This window comes from Puntigrus tetrazona, chromosome 4, assembly GCF_018831695.1.
Source record: "Puntigrus tetrazona isolate hp1 chromosome 4, ASM1883169v1, whole genome shotgun sequence".
NCBI classification, from domain to species: domain Eukaryota; kingdom Metazoa; phylum Chordata; class Actinopteri; order Cypriniformes; family Cyprinidae; genus Puntigrus; species Puntigrus tetrazona.
This window is the reverse complement of record NC_056702.1, coordinates 5,097,774-5,121,314: the sequence shown is the minus strand read 5'-3', so window position 1 is coordinate 5,121,314 and position 23,541 is coordinate 5,097,774. Positions and strand designations below refer to the sequence as shown.

General features: G+C 38.2%; 2 protein-coding genes across 2 annotated transcripts in view; both read left to right on the top strand.

The window, feature by feature from the left end:
- Window positions 1-18,302, top strand: part of LOC122342833 (deleted in malignant brain tumors 1 protein-like) — a 91,656-nt gene extending 73,354 nt beyond the window's left edge. Inside the window, exons 7-39 of the mRNA XM_043236973.1 lie at window positions 2,004-2,306; window positions 2,425-2,739; window positions 3,041-3,343; window positions 3,441-3,752; window positions 3,877-4,188; window positions 4,282-4,596; window positions 4,706-5,029; window positions 5,106-5,423; window positions 5,974-6,270; window positions 6,363-6,434; window positions 6,723-7,037; window positions 7,141-7,362; window positions 7,443-7,535; window positions 7,737-7,775; window positions 7,920-7,994; window positions 8,120-8,182; window positions 8,393-8,455; window positions 8,541-8,603; window positions 8,781-8,824; window positions 10,005-10,038; window positions 11,882-12,052; window positions 12,413-12,727; window positions 12,889-13,191; window positions 13,291-13,605; window positions 14,078-14,257; window positions 14,435-14,854; window positions 14,917-15,219; window positions 15,297-15,611; window positions 15,769-16,083; window positions 16,174-16,488; window positions 16,574-16,897; window positions 16,974-17,291; window positions 18,007-18,302. Of these exons, the coding sequence (XP_043092908.1) occupies window positions 2,004-2,306; window positions 2,425-2,739; window positions 3,041-3,343; window positions 3,441-3,752; window positions 3,877-4,188; window positions 4,282-4,596; window positions 4,706-5,029; window positions 5,106-5,423; window positions 5,974-6,270; window positions 6,363-6,434; window positions 6,723-7,037; window positions 7,141-7,362; window positions 7,443-7,535; window positions 7,737-7,775; window positions 7,920-7,994; window positions 8,120-8,182; window positions 8,393-8,455; window positions 8,541-8,603; window positions 8,781-8,824; window positions 10,005-10,038; window positions 11,882-12,052; window positions 12,413-12,727; window positions 12,889-13,191; window positions 13,291-13,605; window positions 14,078-14,257; window positions 14,435-14,854; window positions 14,917-15,219; window positions 15,297-15,611; window positions 15,769-16,083; window positions 16,174-16,488; window positions 16,574-16,897; window positions 16,974-17,291; window positions 18,007-18,302 (7,772 nt within the window). The remainder of the gene's footprint in view (window positions 1-2,003; window positions 2,307-2,424; window positions 2,740-3,040; window positions 3,344-3,440; window positions 3,753-3,876; window positions 4,189-4,281; window positions 4,597-4,705; window positions 5,030-5,105; window positions 5,424-5,973; window positions 6,271-6,362; window positions 6,435-6,722; window positions 7,038-7,140; window positions 7,363-7,442; window positions 7,536-7,736; window positions 7,776-7,919; window positions 7,995-8,119; window positions 8,183-8,392; window positions 8,456-8,540; window positions 8,604-8,780; window positions 8,825-10,004; window positions 10,039-11,881; window positions 12,053-12,412; window positions 12,728-12,888; window positions 13,192-13,290; window positions 13,606-14,077; window positions 14,258-14,434; window positions 14,855-14,916; window positions 15,220-15,296; window positions 15,612-15,768; window positions 16,084-16,173; window positions 16,489-16,573; window positions 16,898-16,973; window positions 17,292-18,006) is intronic.
- Window positions 18,303-18,413: 111 nt separating this feature from the next.
- Window positions 18,414-20,951, top strand: LOC122342827 (scavenger receptor cysteine-rich type 1 protein M130-like). Its single transcript, XM_043236960.1, has 7 exons — window positions 18,414-18,498; window positions 18,667-18,981; window positions 19,066-19,275; window positions 19,356-19,451; window positions 19,548-19,640; window positions 20,099-20,161; window positions 20,558-20,951. Exons 1-7 carry the CDS (start codon window positions 18,414-18,416, stop codon window positions 20,605-20,607), a joined length of 912 nt encoding a protein of 303 aa, XP_043092895.1. The 3' UTR covers window positions 20,608-20,951.
- The last annotated feature ends 2,590 nt before the right edge of the window (window positions 20,952-23,541 follow it).

Here is a 23,541-nt window from a genome sequence, read left to right as displayed (position 1 = left end):
AGCCTGTGCTGACCAGCTAGCACCTGTGTTCACTGAGATATTTAATCTCTCCCTGAAACAGTCTACAGTCCCCTCGTGTTTCAAACAGTCCATCATTGTTCCTGTCCCGAAGAAACCTCAACCATCTTGCCTGAATGATTACCGCCCTGTAGCTCTGACGTCAGTAGTGATGAAGTGCTTCGAGAGACTCGTCAGAGACTTCATCACCGTATCACTACCGGATACACTCGACCCACTACAGTTTGCCTACCGCCCGAATCGGTCTACGGAGGATGCCATCACACACCTCCTCCTAACAACCACGAGCCACCTGGAATTTAGAAATGGGAACTATGTTAAAATGCTGTTCGTGGACTATAGTTCAGCGTTCAACACCATAGTTCCCTCCACGCTCACCTTGAAGTTGGAGGTCCTGGGACTCAGCCCATCCCTGCGTCACTGGATCACTAACTTCCTGACCGACAGACCACAAGCCGTACGGATGGGAAAACACACCTCATCCTCCCTCACTCTCAGCACTGGAGCCCCTCAGGGTTGTGTTCTGAGCCCCCTGCTGTGCTCGCTGTACACGCATGACTGTGTGGCCACTACAAACTCTGACGACACTGTCGTGGTGGGCCTGATCTTCAACAACGATGAGATGGCCTACCTTCAGGAGATCAACAACCTGGAGAGATGGTGTCAGGAGAACAATCTGCTCCCGAACGTCAGCAAAACAAAGGAGTTAATAGTGGACTTCAGCATGAAGCAGGTGCGCTTTTACCATCCCATCATGATCAATGGGACCCCAGTGGAGAGAGTGGACAGTTTCCGGTACCTGGGTGTTCACATCACGCAGGACCTGTCTTGGTCCTGTCACATCAACACCCTGGTGAAGGATGCCCGGCAGCGTCTATACCATCTAAGGGGGTTAAAGGACATCAGACTCCCATCTCAGGTGCTCAGGAACTTTTACACCTGCACCATTGAGAGTGTCCTGACGGAAACATCACCTCCTGGTTCGGGAACAGCACCATGCAGGACAGGCGAGCCCTTCAGAGGGTGGTGCGGTCAGCTGAGCGCACCATCCGCACCGAGCTCCCTGTGCTGCAGCACATCTACAACAAGCGGTGCTGTACCAGGGCCAGGAAGATCGTGGAAGACCTCAGCCATCCCAACAATGGACTCTTTTCTCTGCTGCGTTCAGGAAAGCGCTTTCGTTCCCTGAAGGCAAACACAGAGAGAATGAGGAGGAGCTTCTTGCCGCAGGCCATTCGGAGTCTGAACCAGAAAGCACCCAGCACCTAATCACCGGGATTCCCATGGTCACCCCTCTTTCCCAGATACTCGCCACTTACAATTGGACAATTACACTGGACAATATTGCACTAGTCACTTTACATTGGACATTCACACAGCCACTTTACACTTTACACTTTATATTTTATATTTTATACTTTATTTTATTTTTATTTTTTATACTTTGTACACTTTTTCTTTATATATATTTTTCTATTTTATATATATATATATATATATATATATATATATATATATATATATATATATATATTCTATTTTCTATTATATATATTCTATTTTCTATTTTCTATTCTGACACTGGACGGTTGTAAAAAACATTTCACTGCATGTCGTACCATGTATGTATATGTATGTGACAAATAAAATTTGAATTTGAATTTGTAGTGAGAAACCAGTATTATAGTAATAAAATTTTGATTTATTTATAATCAAAACTTGTTCTATTTTTTTTTTTACATCATTAATTCATTACACTGCCTCAGAAACCTGTTAGAGATCAGTTTCATAAGGTGCCTTCCTGCCAAAATGCTGCCAGTTGGCTGCCTAGGCTTTTCAGTGCAGCCACTACTATATATGTACATATATTTTTTCTATCTTTTTTTAAATATGTTCTGAATATAATACAAATAAATATGTAGTGTTCTCCATGTGAAAAGTGTTCTAGGGAATTTAAAAAAATGTTCTTGTTTTTTTTCTTTCAGGAGTCAGGCTGGTTGGAGGCTCTCGCTGCTCTGGGAGGTTAGAGATACTTCATGATCAGTCGTGGATGTCAGTGTGTGAGTCTGTCTTTGACCAGCAGGATGCAGAGGTTGTGTGTAGAGAGCTGGACTGTGGGGCTCCTGTACAGGTGCTGAGAGAAGCTGCTTTTGACAAAGGAGACACTCAGATGTGGACACGAGAGATTCAGTGCAGAGGAAATGAGTCTCAGATTCACTTCTGTGCAACATCTCCATCACATGATAACAACTACTCTTCTGCATACAGTGTTGAACTAGTGTGTGCAGGTTGGAGCAAATTTCTTTGAATTGAATTTCTTAATGTGATTCATTCACATATTTTTTGTCATGATTTTCTATTTTCCTGCTGTCTCTGCATCATTCATTCTCGTTTTTTAATATACAGACCATATGAATGTGAGGTTGGTTGATGGTCACAGTCGCTGTTCTGGTCGAGTAGAGGTTCTTCACAGAGGTCAGTGGGGAACAGTGTGTGATGATAGCTGGGATATGGTTGATGCTGCAGTGGTGTGTAGAGAACTGGACTGTGGAGAACCTGTAGATGCTCTGGGTGATGCTCACTTTGGACCAGGATCAGGACTAATCTGGATAAGTTATGTTATGTGCATTGGATCAGAATCTACACTGAAACACTGTGGCTCAACAGGATGGAGTAAAAGTGACTGTGATCATAACGAAGATGCTGGAGTGAGATGCTCAGGTAAACCATACACAACAGTACCACACATTAATCACTAAAATAATTTAGCTTGATATACACACAAACACAAAATATATGGCAAAATGTTATCTCTGTTATTTTAATAAACTTAGTTTTGCGTAGTTTCTCAATGGTTCTCAACTGTTCAGTTTTGTTTATAGGTTTCCAATTCTAGTTTGTGGCTTGTTAAAAAACCCCAAAAAGCAAATAGGCTAATAGATGTATTGATTTTATGCATCAAGTGTGCAAATGGAATTTTATTTTTCCATGGAAATGATTTAAATTTTCTGTGTTCTTCTAGAAGTCAGACTGGTTGGAGGTTCCCGCTGCTCTGGGAGGTTAGAAATACTTCATGATCAGTCGTGGATGTCAGTGTGTGAGTCTGTCTTTGACCAGCAGGATGCAGAGGTTGTGTGTAGAGAGCTGGACTGTGGGGCTCCTGTACAGGTGCTGAGAGAAGCTGCTTTTGACAAAGGAGACACTCAGATGTGGACACAAGAGATTCAATGCAGAGGAGATGAATCTGAGATTCACCTTTGTCCAACATCTCCATCACATGATAACAACTGTTCAAAATACATCAATGTTAGAATGGAATGTGCTGGTAAGAACTAGATTGAGGGAGAGAAAAAGATAAACACAACACAATGGTCCATTATTTTAAATCTCTCTCTCTCTTTGTGTGTGTTACCCTTTCTCAGGTGCAATGAATGTGAGGTTGGTTGATGGTCACAGTCGCTGTGCTGGTAGAGTGGAGGTTCTTCACAGAGGTCGGTGGGGAACAGTGTGTGATGAAGACTGGGATATGGCTGATGCTGCAGTGGTGTGTAGAGAACTGGACTGTGGAGAACCTGTAGATGCTCTGGGTGATGCTCATTTTGGACAAGGATCAGGAACAATCTGGATGAGTGCTTTATGTTCTAGAATGGAATCTACATTGAAGAGCTGTGCGTCAGCAGGATGGGGTATACACACATGTACACATAATGGTGATGCTGGGGTCATCTGTGCAGGTGAATGACATAGTACAGTTTACCATGTACTGTAAATATATAGTATTTTTCATGTACACATGATACACCTTGAATAACTGTGATTTGTCTCTTTTGTACCATTTATTAAATATAATATTAACAGATCATAAACATTCCAGACTTATTGATGGACCTCACCTGTGCTCTGGGAGAATAGAGATGATTCATGGGAATTCCTGGAGTACAATGTGTGAGTCTGTCTTTGACCAGCAGGATGCAGAGGTTGTGTGTAGAGAGCTGGACTGTGGGGCTCCTGTACAGGTGCTGAGAGAAGCTGCTTTTGGAAAAGGAGACACTCCGATGTGGACAAAACAGATTCAGTGTAGAGGAAATGAATCTTATATTTCTTTCTGTCCAATATCATCTCTCAAACATAACTGTGCCCACGAGAATGCCATTGGGCTGTTATGTTCTGGTAATTAAATTGTAGTTTCCACTTACTGTGATAATCACATTTGTTATAAAATGAAATATATATATTTTTTAATAAACATTGTTCTTCATTAAGGTTACACTGATCTCCGACTGGTAAATGGACCAGACTTCTGTTCTGGTCGAGTTGAACATCAGTATTTCAGTAAATGGGGCACGGTATGTGATGCATGCTGGGATATGAGAGCTGCCAGTGTCCTCTGTAGACAGCTGAATTGTGGGATTGCTGTGTCTGTTGTGGGATCAGACTGGTTTGGAGAGGGAAGTGGTGAAATCTGGGATGATGTGTTTGATTGTGACGGGAATGAAACAAAACTCTCAGAATGTTTAATCTCTTCATGGAGTCGAGCTGAACATTCTCATAGAAGAGATGTTGGAGTTATCTGCTCTGGTAAACATATTTGATGCTAAGACTATTATGCTACCAATCAGATTTAAGACTGTTTCACTATGTTCTAACATAATCCCTATTTTAGTTAAACATGAGATCTTCTCTTCAGGTTCCTCTCTGGCTCTTCATGGCGGTCTGGTGCGGTTGTCTGGAGAGAGACAGTGTGAGGGGGAGCTGGAGGTTTTCTTCCATCAGGTCTGGAGGAGAGTTCTGCTGGACTCCTGGAGTCTCACTGAATCCTCTGTGGTCTGCAGACAGCTGGGCTGTGGCTCTGCGCTCAACTTCTCCGGCTCCTCTTCATCCAGTCCTGAACACAGTCATGAGTGTGTGACGGGCTTCCAGTGCTCTGGGAGTGAAGCTCATCTGGGGAACTGCAGCTCTCCACAAACTCTCAACTGCAGCTCCACACAACAGCTGTCCATCACCTGCCTTGGTGAGAACAACAACATCTGGACAGATTCTTCATTTGTTGGAGATCAATAATGTGTTTCTCTTTCTCTGAATAACAGGTCGCGGGTCCATCAGGCTGGTGGGTTCTGGGGGAGACTGTGCAGGGAGGCTGGAGGTTTTTCACGGCGGCTCATGGGGGACAGTGTGTGATGACTCCTGGGATATTAAAGATGCCCATGTGGTGTGCAGACAGCTGCAGTGTGGAGTGGCCCTCAGTAACCAGCAGGTACCAGCCTGGTTTGGTCCTGGTTCTGGACACATATGGCTGGATGAGGTGGAGTGTGAGGGGAATGAGACGTCCCTGTGGAGCTGCTCTTCTCCAGGCTGGGGACAACATGACTGTAATCACAAGGAGGATGTAGGAGTCGTGTGCTCAGGTAAACAGTAAAAAATAGTAGTAACTCATAAATGGCACTCATGATTAACAATATCCATTGTGTTTGTATTATATCGTATCAATAAAATCATTGCGCCTGCAGCACCCATGGTTACGGCATGAATGTTCCTTTATTTTTACTTTGGAATTAGAGAATAGTTCCTAGACATATTGGCCTGGAAAGTCAAATTTTTTGGTCAGTCTTAGTACAGTCAAGTTTTAAATAGATCTAAACTACTTTGGTCATTTTTAAGCAAGAGATGCTAACTGTCTAATCAGATTTAATTATCTATTCTAAGATGCACTAACAGTGCTAGCGCTAGATCCAGAGTTTAGATGAATGAATTTCAAAACTGTAAATCTTAACTATTTTCAAAGTGGAGTGTTCATTTAAGAGTTCATATGTAGCATCTAATCGCCTGATAACAGTTAAGAAAAAAAAACACAAGAAACAAAGCTGTGGCGTCTTTTTCTGAAGCTGTGTATTAACTCCCCCATAGGATAAATGTTATGTTTTTTTAATAAATATATTATCTTTCCTTTCTGTCTAGAGTTTAAAGAGATCAGGTTAACTGAAGGCTGTGAAGGGAATGTGGAGGTTTTCTACAATGGATCCTGGGGTAATGTGTGCTGGAACCAGATGGACAGAGACACAGCGAGTCTGATCTGTCAAGAACTGAACTGTGGAAGATCTGGCAGTGAACCCAGATATTCAGAGGGACTGAAGACTCATGACTGGCTGGATAATTTTAAATGTCGACGACATGATTCTAGTTTATGGCAGTGTCCCTCTTCACCCTGGGGACAGAATAACTGTGATAATGAAGTCGCCAGAATCACCTGCTCAGGTAATACTTCTTTAAAAATAAAGGTTACATGTAGTAACATGAAACACTGAATAAACTGTTAACATGAAACTGAGATCATGTTATAATTTTAGAGAAGGAGATTCAGGAGCCTCTTCGGAGTCGTCTGAGATGTTCAGCATCTCCTTACCAGAGAAAGTGTTCAAGTAGGTATTTGACAACAAATTGGCATGTGTCACTCGCTCATTCTTGCAAGTCCTAGAGAGAAGTCTAGCAGCTGTCTTTTGCATTAACTGTAGACAGGAGGAGGAAGACTGCAACACTTCAATAAAATGAACTACATTATAAGCAAGTTGTCACAAGTATAAATCATAGTTTGGAAGTTACTTTATGATAGATAGTGTTTCATTTTAGAAAGTAGACACAACTATTTGTAGAATGCACAAAGAAATAAAAAAATAATAATAATTTGTGCTAATTGATATTTGTTTCAGGTCATGTTCCTCTCAGACTGAGTGGAGGTAAGGGCCGGTGCTCTGGGAGGCTGGAGGTGTATCATAACGCTGTGTGGGGCTCAGTCTGTGATGATCAGTGGGACATCAGAGATGCTCAGGTGGTCTGCAGACAGCTGGGTTGTGGAGCAGCACTGAGGGCTGATGGGAATTCAGTCTTTGGTGCTGGTGAAGGTGTTGTGTGGATGAACAGAGTCGAGTGCAGAGGGAATGAGATTCACCTGTGGGACTGTCCTCTCTCCCTGAAAAACCACACTGACTGCTCCCACAAAGAGCACGCTGGACTCACCTGTGCAGGTCACAGCAGAACAAGAACAAATATTTGATCATCAGTGATATTCAAATTTGTTTATTTAAATCAATCATTTGCACGAGTGTTAATGTTTGTCTCTTATCACAGATGTTTCAGATGTGTCAGTGTCCTCTACTCCTGACACAACAACATCAGTTTCTCCTCCAGTTTCTCCTCCAGTGCGCTCAACATCAGTCTCTCTTTCACAAACTCCTCCAGCAGAGTCTCTCTCCGTCTCCCCAGAGCTTGTGATTGTTCTGGGAGTTGTGCTCTTACTGCTCTTAGTGCCACTGCTTATACTGATTCAGCAGAACAGAGTGATGAGGAGAGGTAGGAGAGATCCAGAGACTGTCATATTGTGTTTTATTCAGTGTGTGATCAGTCATGTGTTTGTCTGTCTACACTCACAGCTCTCTCTGACTGGTACACAGGACTTCACAGGACTCAGTCACAGACTGAACCAGTATATGAGGAAATTTATAATAATCAGCTTACTCATAGAGGTGAGGCATCATGCGAAAATGTAACTGTAACTGTGTACTAATACTGATACTGATTAAAGGTTTTTACCCTTAAAGTCAGCATGGGACATGCTTATATAGGGATCAAGTTGTTGATTTTAGTTTTCAAAACAGCTTGCAAAGTTGAATCCTAGAAAGATGACATATTAAAAAGTTTATGAATGTCCTGTCTTGCTTTAATAGGTAGTCTTGTCTCTGAAGACACTGATGAGCTTCTCTCAGGTAAGAGAGGTGATTTACAAACTCAGTACATAAATGTAACTCTGCTAACTGTGACAACTTTGAAATGTTTGTATGTGTGTGTGTGTGTGTGTGTGTGTGTCTGTGTGTGTGTGTGTGTGTCTGTGTGTGTATTGATTTTTGAAGAGAGGGTCAATGAAGTCACACCAAGATTGTATGAAGACATCTTCACCGGTGCACCGATACGAGATCGTGAGACAGGTGCTGGTGCTCTTTACTTTAGACGTATTTTCTACTCTGAGATTCTTTAATGTGTATATTAATATATACAGCACTTCCATGTTTGCTTGGAGTGTATTAACAAGGGTTTCATGTTAAATTTGTAGATGACACACCAGAGGGATATTATGATGTCATTATTACTGGACAGAGCTATGATACTGAAAAAGGTGATTTTACTTTTGTAGGATTTTGCTCATTGGTTTTTACACACTACTTTATTAAGGCGAAGGTCATTTTATATAAAATATTATTTGGTTTTTTCATATTAAGGTTAAGAAACATTTACAAGCTTTTAATGGTTTGTGTGTGTGTGTGTGTGTGTGTGTGTGTGTTGTGTGTGTGTGTGTGTGGTTGTGTGTGTGTGTGTGTGTGTGTAGCGGACACACCAGAGAACTATGATGATGTCGTCATTAATGAACAACGCTCTCAATGTGTAACAGGTAAGTCACAAAGAATTAATTTTTTATAAACTCAAGTTCAACGAGTATTAAAAATCAAAATGAACTTTTTTGTACATGTGTGAAGAAGGAGATCAGGAGGAGTATGATGATGTGTGGAGTATCACTGAAGATGTGACAAACCTGTTAGGTAACCTTGATTCCAACATGTGTATTAAATATTTAAAATTGCATGTCGTTCTTTATTAGCATCAAAAGACAAAAACTTTGAAGTAATTATATCAGTACTTTGCTGCTTTAAATAAAATTAACTCAGATTGGAATACTGATGCAATCATAACAATTAACAAGATTTTTTTTTATGCAGACTACGACGATGTGAGGGAGGAGTCAGACATTGAGGGAGGAGCCGTATGACTCAATGGCCACACCCACTGTGTCTTGTTTTTTTTTTAAATTCTTTTAATAATCTTTGATATGATACTTAAATATGGTCATAAACACAATGTAGATTAATCTGTGGATCGGTATGGATCGGTACATTAGGGTTACAATGACCAACCTAAAATAAGATTAAAATAAAAATTGTTCAGTGGCTGTGTTGTAGTGTAAAATAACTGTCATAAGAATACAATTGCGTGGTGGAATGCAAAAATTATGTGTCGCCCAAAAAAAATGACACTTTGACAAAAACCTCTGCTCCTGAATTGTTCTGAATACATCATTTCAATGCATTTGCTGTGGTTTTCATTTAGAATGTATATTTTTATATTTTTTTACCGACTGATTTCTTTTCTCTTTTTTTCTGGAATGTTTTTTTCCCTGTTAACTCTATTAAACAGAAAAAAAGTTTGATCTTTAGTATGCAGTCCTTGACAGGAATATTCTGGTTTTTATTTGCCTATTGGAAATTATGTTTTGATTTATTTTTGGCTATGCAGGCAGGAACACAGGCAGAAAGTAAATGGGTGTAGATTAATCCAGCACTGTCAGTAGTGTAAGTTCAGTTGGTGGTGGTTTTTCAATGTCAAAAGTGGAAACATAACTTCTTTATATCGTCTTCTACTGCCATCTCGTGGACACAGATAAAATGGAAACAATGTTTCGTATTGGTAAAAGTATAATAACCTAACAATAGTGTCTATAAAGGATAGTTCACTCTAAAATGAAAAATTACACCATGATTTAATCAACCTCTATGACTGTCTTCAATTATAAGTGAGTAACCAAGCTTTATACTGGTAGATTTAGGTTTAGAGTGTATAGTTAAAATGCCTTTTGAAGTGAATTTATGAGTTGTTGTAAGAAAAATAGCCACATTTAAAACTTTATAAGCTTCCGCTAACTGCCGATCACGAGTTTCTATCACTTTGACCTTCCAAAGGCACTCATTTCATGACCATTTCCCCCTTCTTGTCTGGTAATTGATATAAAAACCACTGACTGAAGCCTGTGGGGACCCCACTGACTCCATGAAACTGTAGTTGTCATAGCAATTACAAAAGACAGCACAAGCCCGTGGAGACATGTCTTTTTATGTACCTTTAATATACTGCATGATTTTGTTCATGTGTGTTTACTTAATTATTAGCAGGACTGGTTGGAGGTTCCCGCTGCTCTGGGAGGTTAGTATTTGATATGTTGCCTATGTTGCTTTTTTGAAATGCTATAAACGACTCAAATCAGTTTCTGATTGGCTGAAATACTGTAAGTTGCCCTCGATTATAATGTGATTGTTTGTTTGAATCGATTGCCATGTTTTCTATTAAATAGACTATACGTTTATTTTTACAAACGCATTTAATTTCAGCAGTGTTTTTGTGTGCAAATGGGCAGATGTAAAGTATAATTCTGTTAAATAATTTACTTTATTATTCACAAATTGTCCATGTCTCTCTTTCTTAGAGTATTATAAACATCCAGCTCTCTTCCGTCTTGGTTTGTTATCACTGTTTGTCATCAGCAGTTATTAGTGCTTGTCTCTCTTTCCTGCAGGTGCCAGACTTTGATGCTGTATTTTTCCCACAATCGCTCTCATGACAGTTGAGTGACTGTCAGTATTTTAATTTTTCTCAGTGAACTACAACATAGAGGATCAGACATTCTATTCATATATGGATAAATGTTTGATTTTGTGTTATTTGTGACATCTGACAAGAAGTGTCTTTTCCTTTAGAACCGCTGAGAGCCAATAAGTTTGTATTGATGTGTATGTTGTGTAGAGGAAGAGCTGTCTGGATGTCTTTTTGCATCCAGGGTTATCACGCTCACTAAGTTAATCTTTATTTAGACGGCCAAACAGCTACGTTCAGTATGTAATATTACTATAATAATACTATACTGCAGTATTTGACTTTGAATTTAAGGAAAATTTTATTTATTTATTTATTTTTATTATTTATGCCTCTCTTTTTTAGTATGTAATGAAATGTAACCTACCTGTTACATGAAGAAATATGTCAAATGAACTGAAAGCATACACTCAAAGTCATGTATGCAAGAAAACAACAACCAAACAAACCTTCTAGCACTAAATAATCCATATTTTATCTTAAATTAAATATTTTTGCAATAAGAATGGATGACAATATTCAATGTTTTGTTTGTTTGTTTGCTCATTATGTCAAAATCAATGGGAGTTTCACATAAAATCACCTTCAGATCAGATCAGTATTTTCAATACCAGATACCCAACTAATAACAGTTGGCTACTCAATACGTTTCAACAGATTAAAGAACTACCGGTGTCCTAATATTAGAATACCGCGCTTATAAACTGAATTATTTATTTATTTTTTTGCTAGCATGAGGAAAAATCATGAAGTTTGACAACCACTATATTTTCCCAAATTGATGGGCTAAATCTGCTCCATATTGTTAGACATTCTGAATATGAACCACTAGAAGAAGAGAAAATGTGACCATGTCCATGAATCAGTGTGCAATACAATGTGCTTTAGCAGAAATGTAGCCCAGCAGCTCTCTCTGCTGGTCACAAGGTGAACAAGATATTTATCATAACTTATAACATATAACAAACATGGTTTTGTGGGCATTTCATTATTTTGAGAAAGAGATGAAAGATTTCACGAAATTAGCCTTAAGCCTCCTCTTAGAGACCTAAAATTGGTTGGTTTAAAAAAAAAAAAAAAGATTAAAAAGATTTTTTTTACATTATATTTTGTAATAGTGTTTCTTTAGTTTATTTACATGTTTAAGATATGTGTACACAGATGAGCACTTTTAAGGTCATTTGCAGTTAGTTATGCAGGTTTCTCTCTGCAGGTGTTGGGCTTTGATGCTGTAAATAAACTGGAGGGTTTCCTGCCTCCTCCTGTGTGCGTCTTGATGGGCAGAGGAGGAGTTCATCAACACTGACTATTTTGATATATATGGAGAAAACCATAAAAGCGTTGTCTGATTTGTCGCTGAAGTTGTTTGATGACTTCCTCTGTTGTGTCTAATAAGGTAACAGCGAGTGTGATTGGAGGGTGTTTCTCTCATTAAGAGGATGCCTGTACTTCTGTATCATCAGTGCGGAGAAGCTTGTTCTGGATGTTGAGTTAATCATGCTGAGGATGATGGGAAGATGCCTGACACTTATTTTGCTGTATTCACGTGTAATACTTATCACAGCAAGTAAGTACACAAGAGATCTGAGATGTTACTTTCAAAAATTTGTATTACTTAAAAGTGGTTTATCTTCCACAGACATGTTTCAGTTTGAGTCCAATGAATGTTTACCATATTAAAACTGTATTTATCATTAATGATACAATAGCACAATCAATATATTACATGTTTGAAAATTAGAAAATTTGCAAAAAAAACTAATTTATTTTACACAATACCGTTTTACTGTCTGAATAGCTTAACTTTACTATTTATTTTTTTAAAAAGGGAAGAATAAGGTGATTCTGATTAAAAGAAAACTGCTCTTTTAACTCACTCTCTCTCATTCATTCATCTCTTTCTCATTATTTACTGATCAACATTTAGCTCATGTGAATGTGAGGTTGGTTGATGGTCCCAGTCCCTGTTCTGGTCGAGTGGAGGTTCTTCACAGAGGTCAGTGGGGAACAGTGTGTGATGATTTCTGGGACCTTAAAGATGCTTCAGTGGTGTGTAGAGAACTGGACTGTGGAGAACCTGTAGATGTTCTCAGTGATGCTCATTTTGGACAAGGATCAGGACCGGTCTGGATGAGTTTTGTCATGTGTAATGGATCAGAATCTACACTCAAGAACTGTGGGTCATTAGGTTGGGGTAAAAGCAGATGTCATCATTTCAAAGATGCTGGAGTCATCTGCTCAGGCAATGTAGTTTACATGTTGTAATTCATATAAGTTTTTTGAATTCTATAGAAGTTGATTTTCATTATTAAAATGTTAATTACATATTTGTGTTCATCTGTCTTTCTGTGTTCGTCTTTGGAAACTAAAGGATAATTTTTCGTCTTGATCTTTTCGTCTTAGGAGTCAGACTGGTTGGAGGCTCTCGCTGCTCTGGGAGGTTAGAGATACTTCATGATCAGTCGTGGATGTCAGTGTGTGAGTCTGTCTTTGACCAGCAGGATGCAGAGGTTGTGTGTAGAGAGCTGGACTGTGGGGCTCCTGTACAGGTGCTGAGAGAAGCTGCTTTTGACAAAGGAGACACTCAGATGTGGACACGAGAGATTCAGTGCAGAGGATATGAGTCTCAGATTCACTTCTGTCCAAAATCACTATTAGTTAAAACCAGCTGTTCTTATGAGCGCACCATTGACTTAATGTGTTCGGGTAGGTGTTGAAAATGCTACAAAGCAGTCTTATTTGATTTAATTGTAAAATATCCACTCACTATATCACTATCTATATCACTCACTTTCTCTTTTCTAGACATAATAAATGTAAGACTAGTAAATGGTCCCAGTCACTGCTCTGGCACAGTGGAGGTTCTTCACAGAGGTCAGTGGGGAACAGTGTGTGGTGCTGGTTGGGATTTAGCTGATGCTGCAGTGGTGTGTAGAGAACTGGACTGTGGAGAACCTGTAGATGCTCTGTATGTTGTTCACTTTGAACCAAGATCAGGACTGGTCTCAATGAAAAATGCAGCGTGTACTGGATCAGAGCCCACACTTAAGAAATGTGCATTCGTAAAATCAACTTATCCTGATATTTGTCTCGATAAGAATGCCCATGTCATTTGTTCAGGTAAGTTAAACGTCCTATCTTTATTATACAGAAACATTTAACCAAAAGTAGAGTAGTCATTTATTATATAATCCTTATTTAGTTTCTGTAACAATTTTTACTTTTTATCTGAAAACACAGGCTGTCATTGGAAGAACTGTATGAAATTATCCCTTCAGTTTTATGCTGCCTTATAAGATTTTAGCTTGTTAGTTTCTATCCTTAATCTTTATTCACTCTTTGCAAGTGGTTGAACAAGTTAGACGTCATTGACATTACAATCTGAAAATATTTATGATACTGCATTCTGATTTTTAACACAAACAGTACCAAAATGAAAGACATTTTAACTTGCTTTCAGTGTAGGACTTTTTGGGTTAGAGAGGAGGTTTTGCTGAAATATATAAAATGTTTTCATAGTTAATTTGCTTCATTTCATTACATCAAATGAAATATGATTTATGACATATGCTGAAGAATTTTTTTTTTTCAGAAGTCAGACTGGTTAGAGGTTTTCCCTCTTCTGGGAGGTTAGAGACACTTCATGATCAGACATGGGATTTACAAGAGATTGAGTGTACAGGAAATGAATCTCAGATTAATCTCTGTCCAACATCACCATCACATGAAAACAACTGTTCTCATGAAAGTCGTGTTGGACTGGTGTGTGCAGGTTTGATAATTTTTTCAAATAAATTAAAATAAAACTCTATATCCCCTAACTCTGAAATAAATATAGAATTATTTATCACAATAAGTTTTTGTGTGTGTGTGTTTTTGTGTGTGGTACTTTTATTCCCATTGATTTTACATTTTGCCCATACTCTCCTCAACTTTCCCTGTTATATAGATGTTATGAGAGTAAGGTTGGTTGATGGTCCCAGTCGCTGTGCTGGTAGAGTGGAGGTTCTTCACAGAGGTCAGTGGGGAACAGTATGTGATATTGGTTGGGATATGGCTGATGCTGCAGTGGTGTGTAAAGAACTGGACTGTGGAGAACCTGTAGATGCTCTGGGTGATGCTCACTTTGGACCAGGATCAGGACCAATCTGGTCAAATCGCTCAACATGTACTGGATCAGAGTCTACACTCAAGAACTGTGGCTCAGTAGAATGGGGTATTTATAACTGTGATCATACTAGAGATGCTGGAGTCATCTGCACAGGTAAGCTGTTCAAAAACCTGCCCTGTATTTACATCACTAATGATCATCCTGCTTTAAAGGGACAGTTCACCAAAAATTACAATTATGTAATTTACTCATATTCATGTCTTTCCAAATCTATATGACTATCCATATAGCATTTAACATTTCCTCTCTCTCTACTTCAGGCCTCAGACTTACTAAAAAACTGAGTTGCTCTGGGAGGTTAGAGATACTTCATGATCAGTCGTGGATGTCAGTGTGTGAGTCTGTCTTTGACCAGCAGGATGCAGAGGTTGTGTGTAGAGAGCTGGACTGTGGGGCTCCTGTACAGGTGCTGAGAGAAGCTGCTTTTGACAAAGGAGACACTCAGATGTGGACACGAGAGATTCAGTGCAGAGGAAATGAGTCTCAGATTCACCTCTGTCCAACATCTCCATCACATGATAACAACTGTTCACATGACAATAACCAAGGGATGCTGTGTGCTGGTAAGAATTTGAAATAAAATAAGAACAGTATTGATTAAGTACAGTACCTTTAACTGAGTTTTTCTCTTCTCTCTTAGATAAAAAGAATGTAAGGTTGGTTGATGGTCACAGTCGCTGTGCTGGTAGAGTGGAGGTTCTTCACAGAGGTCAGTGGGGAACAGTGTGTGATCTTGGTTGGGATATGTCTGATGCTGCAGTGGTGTGTAGAGAACTGGACTGTGGAGAATCTGTAGATGCTCTGGGTGGTGCTCACTTTGGACCAGGATCAGGACCAATATGGATGAGTCTTGTTTTATGTACTGGATCAGAGTCTACACTAAAGAACTGTGGCTCATCAGGATGGAGTAAGCATGACTGTACTCACAATTCTGATGCTGGAGTCATCTGTTTGGGCAAGTAACTCCATGTTGTCCATGAACATATTGTGAAACAAATAATTATTGTGTTTTTTCTGGAATTCTGTAATAATTGTTTTTGCATTGTCATGGTATATGGTATAATAATATTTTTGTTTGCAATACAGTGTGTTAATGATTTCAATACAAACAGGTGATAAACCTTCCAGACTTGTTAATGGATCTCATCGGTGTGCTGGGAGATTAGAGATAATGGAGGATCAGTCATGGATGTCAGTGTGTGAGTCTGTCTTTGACCAGCAGGATGCAGAGGTTGTGTGTAGAGAGCTGGACTGTGGGGCTCCTGTACAGGTGCTGAGAGAAGCTGCTTTTGACAAAGGAGACACTCAGATGTGGACACGAGAGATTCAGTGCAGAGGAAATGAGTCTCAGATTTCATTTTGCTCAATATCATCATCGCACAAACACAACTGCAGCAGTGAAAACATTGTAGAACTGTTCTGTTCTGGTTAAGTAACAATGTTTAATGTTTTTTTTATTTGCTGTCTCTGACATTTAGATTATAGTTTATTTATATAATTCTGTTTTCATTGTTCAGGTTACACAGATCTCAGACTAGAAAACAGTTCAGATTCTTGTTCTGGTCGAGTTGAGCATCTGTACTTCAGTAATTGGGGCACAGTGTGTGATGCATGCTGGGATATGAGAGCTGCCAGTGTCCTCTGTAGACAGCTGAATTGTGGGATTGCTGTGTCTGTTGTGGGATCAGACTGGTTTGGAGAGGGAAGCGGTGAAATCTGGGCTGATGTGTTTGATTGTGACGGGAATGAAACAAAACTCTCAGAATGTTTCATCTCTTCATGGAGTCGAGCTGAACGTTCTCATAGAAGAGATGTTGGAGTCATCTGCTCTAGTGAGAAGATTTTGTTGAGCACAAATATGAGTACATACTGCAATATCTTGGAAATTATTAGTAAAATGCCACTTCTTTCTCACAGATTCCTCTCTGGCTCTTCATGACGGTCTGGTGCGGTTGTCTGGAGAGAGACAGTGTGAGGGGGAGCTGGAGGTTTTCATCCATCAGGTCTGGAGGAGAGTTCTGCTGGACTCCTGGAGTCTCACTGAATCCTCTGTGGTCTGCAGACAGCTGGGCTGTGGCTCTGCGCTCAACTTCTCCGGCTCCTCTTCATCCAGTCCTGAACACAGTCATGAGTGTGTGACGGGCTTCCAGTGCTCTGGGAGTGAAGCTCATCTGGGGAACTGCAGCTCTCCACAAACTCTCAACTGCAGCTCCACACAACAGCTGTCCATCACCTGCCTTGGTGAGAACAACAACATCTGGACAGATTCTTCAGTTGTTGGAGATCAATAATGTGTTTCTCTTTCTCTAAATATCAGGTCGCGGGTCCATCAGGCTGGTGGGTTCTGGGGGAGACTGTGCAGGGAGGCTGGAGGTTTTTCACGGCGGCTCATGGGGGACAGTGTGTGATGACTCCTGGGATATTAAAGATGCCCATGTGGTGTGCAGACAGCTGCAGTGTGGAGTGGCCCTCAGTAACCAGCAGGTACCAGCCTGGTTTGGTCCTGGTTCTGGACACATATGGCTGGATGAGGTGGAGTGTGAGGGGAATGAGACGTCCCTGTGGAGCTGCTCTTCTCCAGGCTGGGGACAACATGACTGTAATCACAAGGAGGATGTAGGAGTCGTGTGCTCAGGTAAACAGTAAACAATAATTTAAAAAAATAACATTTCATATATAGAACTGGTGGTTAGCAATATTCAGTAAATTTGCATTGTATATTAACAGTACTTTGAATAAACAGCGAACTGATTCTTATTCAGATCCAATTTTATCATTCACCAAAAAAAAAAAAAGCTGACTGACAAATGACTTGGACTTTTAGTGGCATAACCAGTGTCTGATTCCATAACAAATAAAAACATGAAGTTAACAACTGAGACTTAATTCAGTGTAGTTAATTACAGGAAGTTCATGTAATAAAAAAAGCTATTTGCTATTTTGAGACACCATAATTATGAACTAAAATGTACTTTTAACATACTATCTTTTTATTTAAAAATGTATTTAGTTACCACTTGTGTCTTTTATACAATAGTGTACTATTGTGTACTATGTACTAAGTATGCTATGGTTTTTATTTGTCTAGCATTGTTAATAATATTACCACTCGTATTATCAATAATATTACTAATAATACCAGTAAAACACACTAAATGTTGGAATTATTATTAAAATTAAAAATTAAAATTATTATTAAAAGTGCATATAACAATAACACACATATACATAAATACACATACACAAACACAAGAATGTAAGAATTGTTACATTTAGTATGATTCCCATTCCTAATTAAAAGACTGGAGTTAAATGAGAGTTGAAGTTGATTATAATGCTTTTCTGTCTAGAGTTTAAAGGGATCAGGTTAACTGAAGGCTGTGAAGGGAATGTGGAGGTTTTCTACAATGGATCCTGGGGTAATGTGTGCTGGAACCAGATGGACAGAGACACAGCGAGTCTGATCTGTCAAGAACTGAACTGTGGAAGATCTGGCAGTGAACCCAGATATTCAGAGGGACTGAAGACTCATGACTGGCTGGATAAACTTAAATGTCGACGACATGATTCTAGTTTATGGCAGTGTCCTCTTCACCCTGGGGACAGAATGACTGTGATAATGAAGTCGCTAGAATCACCTGCTTAGGTAAGATAATTAACTGACTTGAAGGAATCATGTTTGTTTAAAAATATTGTCTTCTGTATTATAAGTATAATGTTCTTGATTAGAGATGATCACAAATTTTAACATGTTGTAATGTCAGAGGAGGAGAGTCATAAATCTCATCAGAGTCTTCTGACATGTTCTACCTCTCCATCTCCATACCAGAGACAGTGTTCAAGTAGGTTTATCATATGTTTGTATTTTATTTATTAATCTTATATTAATATTCATGTGTTTTTTTATTTCACTAAATGAATCACAAATTTAAACTGTTGTAAAACAGGTTATTTCCTTATTGTTGTAAATGATGTGCTGAAGCTGCTCACTTCTGGTTGATGTGTTTCAGGTCATGTTCCTCTCAGACTGAGTGGAGGTAAGGGCCGGTGCTCTGGGAGGCTGGAGGTGTATCATAACGCTGTGTGGGGCTCAGTCTGTGATGATCAGTGGGACATCAGAGATGCTCAGGTGGTCTGCAGACAGCTGGGTTGTGGAGCAGCACTGAGGGCTGATGGGAATTCAGTCTTTGGTGCTGGTGAAGGTGTTGTGTGGATGAACAGAGTCGAGTGCAGAGGGAATGAGATTCACCTGTGGGACTGTCCTCTCTCCCTGAAAAACCACACTGACTGCTCCCACAAAGAGCACGCTGGACTCACCTGTGCAGGTCACAGCAGAACAAGAACAAATATTTGATCATCTTAGTGCTAATAATATTTGCACGAGTGTTAATGTTTGTCTCTTATCACAGATGTTTCAGATGTGTCAGTGTCCTCTACTCCTGACACAACAACATCAGTTTCTCCTCCAGTGCGCTCAACATCAGTCTCTCTTTCACAAACTCCTCCAGCAGAGTCTCTCTCCGTCTCCCCAGAGCTTGTGATTGTTCTGGGAGTTGTGCTCTTACTGCTCTTAGTGCCACTGCTTATACTGATTCAGCAGAACAGAGTGATGAGGAGAGGTAGGAGAGATCCAGAGACTGTCATATTGTGTTTTATTCAGTGTGTGATCAGTCATGTGTTTGTCTGTCTACACTCACAGCTCTCTCTAAGAGGAGACACAGGACGACGACTGAGGCCGTTTATGAGGAGATTCAGCACAAACCTATTAGTAGACACAGTCTCTTCACTCAGAGGGGTGAGTAAATGTTACAGTGTCTGATTTGAGGAGTGGAGTAAATTACACTGATTCATTTGTGGGACTTTTTCTGTCTGATTTGTGATTGTAAACAAGTGTCTGATGGTTCAAGACAAATCTCCATAACAGGAAGTGTTTCTTCTTTAGAACAACATTCTGGATATGAAGATGCTGATGTGTCTCTCTCAGGTTAGAGGACTGAAACATGATCTTACTTGCTAAATGCAGAGCTAAATGCATTAACTTACCCAGTTATCTTAGCAGAGTTATATAAACCATTCAAAACCTATTGTAAGAATCCACCCATCAACCCAAAAAACTATATTCGGTTGCCTGGTCGAAGGTTTAATGTGTGTTCGGTCTGATGTTCGGTTTAATGTGTTCGCATCAGAATTTATGAGGATTTACTTTTGATTAAAATCAGAAGCCCCTAATGATCTTAAAAAATAAATCAAATAAAGTCAAATAAACAGCTTATTATAATTCATGTAAAAGTTGTATCACACCAATTTCACAACAAACAATTAGAATTAAATTGACTTGCAATTAAAAATAAATACATAAAATAAATTGCTCAGTAATGTAAGAAATGCATACATGTTTTGAACATTAATCAATGCATTGCATTTTTCATTGTTTTGTTGCAGATGGTTTAGCAGACAACTATGATGACGTTGTCATTATACCACAGTTCTGCAATGATAATGCAGGTAAAGGATGTCAAATCCCAGCTTTGTACATAAAAACATAGTTATGTTTTTTTTTAAATTATAGTTGCATATATAGTGTGTAAGCATGTGTAATTAATAATAGACAGTTATATTTTTAAAGGGTGTTGAGAATAAGTATGATGATCTGAAAAATGTCAGGGAATGTGTGAGTGACATGTTTGTTACGTTATGGGCACTTCTTTTTATTTACCTTAATCTTCATTTATTTTTGTAATTACTATTATTTTTGTAATAGTTTTTGTAATTGATTTATGTTATGAATATTTGTGCTCACGATAACTCATTTAACTTCACTGCCAAAACTAATGTGTTGATTACAAAACTTTTTAAAAGCATATGTTGATGCAACAATTTGCTTTTGTTTTCTGATAACAGACTATGATGATGTAGAGGATGTGCGAAGAAAACATGAAGGGACTGAATAACTAACAGTACACCCACTGCCTCAAATCCTCAATATGCTCTATGTGTTAGCTGCAGTCAAATTATGCGTTACATTTTGTATAATATGTACTAATTACCTTTAACCAGAAAAAAATATTTTGCTTCATGACCTTTTCAGTATTAAATTTAATTTGTATTTCCAGAGGTTTATAGATTTTTGTATTCCCATTGTAAGCTTTCAATTGTGTATACTAATTTGAGAGAGCAAAAAAATAAATGAAAAAACACAAAATAATTTTGTGTGTAATTAATAGTTTAATAGTTATGATTGTAGTGTTTTTACTCATTTCTCTGTCTTTTAACATTTCACAGCACCTTTAACTCATATTCTCTTTTGAATGTATAACCATGGACTTGTATATAAATGTCTGCAATGTAATTTATAAAGTAAGTTTGCAAACAGAACGTGTGGGCAGTGATTTTATACTTCAGAAAAATAGAAACTCTTTTAACTGCTTATATTTGCAATTGCAAATTAATTGAAATCAGACTTCCAATGTGCATGGAGATAATATTATTCAGTTCTTAGCTCTCACGAAACCACATCCTTTCCTATCACTGAAATGAATCATTAAATGTAATTGTGAATAATAATTTAATATTATAATATTCATACCATTTTTTATTAAAAACGTGTTGTTTATTGTTTGCATCAATAACTCTCAATGTAGTATAATAATAATAATAATAATAATAATAATAATAATAATAATAATAATAATAGTTTATTATTATTAAACGTAACTGCCACATTCAAGAACATTGTTAAAATCGTCCATGTCACATCAACCTTCATTTCTTCTCTTTTATGTCCTACGCTTTTACTTGCAAAAATAAATAAATAAAAAAAAGCTGATAATACATTATATCTCAGTGTATCAGGCTTGTAATGTGCTCTGTAGTTAGTCTAAAACATCCCACAAAGAAGTTTGCCTTAACATTTTTGTATTTGTAGGCAAACGGGTGAGCATTTTCACAATTTCTATAAACGTTTAATTTTAGTCAGATTCAAAAGATGACGATCTTGTGTTGAATTAACTCATAAATGCCTGGATAACCCAGAAAAACAATAAAGAGTACAAGAGTAATCTTTTAAAAAAATATGCTCCTTTTGCTTCCCTGTGAAAATAATAAAAACATAGAGTTAATATAATAATGAATAAACTTGCAATTTAAAGATGACATAATACTATTTTTTCTTTTAACAATATTACATAAAACTTAATATTATTTGAAATAATTTAAATAGCATTTATGATGATAAGGGGACGGTTTCTGGCCTACTTTACTATGATTTTTTTTTCAGCAAGACCTTTCATTTGCAAAATTATATAAAAATCATATTTAGTTGATCACATTAAGTTCACATTTACATTACATTTACATTAGTCACATTTAAAAAAAAAAATATATATAAAATATAATATATATAATATAATATATATATATAATATATAATAGCATATAGCAGAGTATAATGATGAACTTAACTTTTTTTTTTTTTTCGCATTATTTTCTCTAACGCTTGTTGTTGTTGAAGCAATAGTAAAAGCATTCAACAGCACAATACCACCAATAGATTGAAATATGGTTAACTTTGTATTTTAGTTCTGTCTTGGTGTAAGATAACAATAACACACACAGTCTGTACAGTATAAAAAAAAAATACGCCTATGGAAACATGGAAACACAATGTGCGTGTGTAGGCTATATGCAGATAGTAGAGGGTTGGATTATCAAAAAATGTATTGCATTTATATATATATATATATATATATATATATATATATATATGTAGGAGTAAATACAACAACTACTGACTTTACTAATAAATGAAACGAATAGATAACAGACAACATGATAAGAAAATGTTAAACTATGTTCCTCCACCAAGATCTGTTTACAGTGTGGCACATTGGCCCTTCACACGGCTGCTATAGAGGGGCCCTGCCATAAACTGCTCCTTGGAATGCCATCTTGACTGATTTCTGTAGGAGAGGAACTGTAGCAGAGGCTTCCAGGGACAAACCATTATCATCTGAATCGGCTGGGGGTAAGAAAGTGAGCCATGTCTGTCACTCTCTGTATTAAACGGCCTTTTTGACGCCATCTTGTGGATAGAAATGATAGCATTGGAGCTAAACTTTGCAGAACTCTAGCCCTCCAGGACTTGATTTTGAGACCAGTGGGCTAGAGTAAAGTAAGGGTACCATTCAACACTAATGTAACGCTAATTGTCACGGCCAACCTAGTATGAAACAGGTTAACAGTGTGTACAGTATACTGCCGTTCACTTGTGTAATGATGGCTTGCTTGTACACCATACCCTTGCTAAAGATTTATTTGTTGAAAAAAAGGATTGATTGTTTTTGTCATTTTAGAGCTTACAAAGTATAAATTATAAAATAACAGTGTTTTTAGATTAACATATTAAGCAGTTTGTTATTAAGGATTCAGATTTTGGATCTCGTCTCTGCAGGTGTTTGACTTTGATGCTGTAAATAAACTGGAGAGTTTCCTGTCTCCTGTATGTATATATCTATATATATATGTATATGTATGTGTGTGTGTGTGTGTGTGTGTGTGTGTGTGTGTGTGTGTGTGTGTGTGTGTGTGTGTGTGTGTGTGTGTGTGTGCGCGCGCATCCCCTCAGAGAGGCGTCTTGATGTATGGGGAGGAGTTCACAAGCACTGACTATTTTGATATATATGGAGAAAATCATAAAAGCGTCGTCTGATTTGTCGCTGAAGTTGTTTGATGGTTTCCTCTGTTATGTCTAATAAGGTAACAGCGAGTGTGATTGGAGGGTGTTTCTCTCTCATTAAGGGGGCTGAGAGGATGCCTGTAATTCTGTATCATCAGTGCGGAGAAGCTTGAACTGGGTGTTGAGTTAATCGTGCTGAAGATGAGGATAA

What these genes read in the sequence shown, in the direction of transcription:
- LOC122342827 (XM_043236960.1), top strand. Translation starts at nt 18,414, where the DNA reads ATGTCAGAGGAGGAGAGTCATAAATCTCATCAGAGTCTTCTGACATGT. An exon ending in CGCTGGACTCACCTGTGCAG is followed by an intron (nt 18,982 to 19,065) that starts GTCACAGCAGAA and finishes CTCTTATCACAG; the next exon opens with ATGTTTCAGATGTGTCAGTG. An exon ending in GTTCTGCAATGATAATGCAG is followed by an intron (nt 20,162 to 20,557) that starts GTAAAGGATGTC and finishes TTCTGATAACAG; the next exon opens with ACTATGATGATGTAGAGGAT.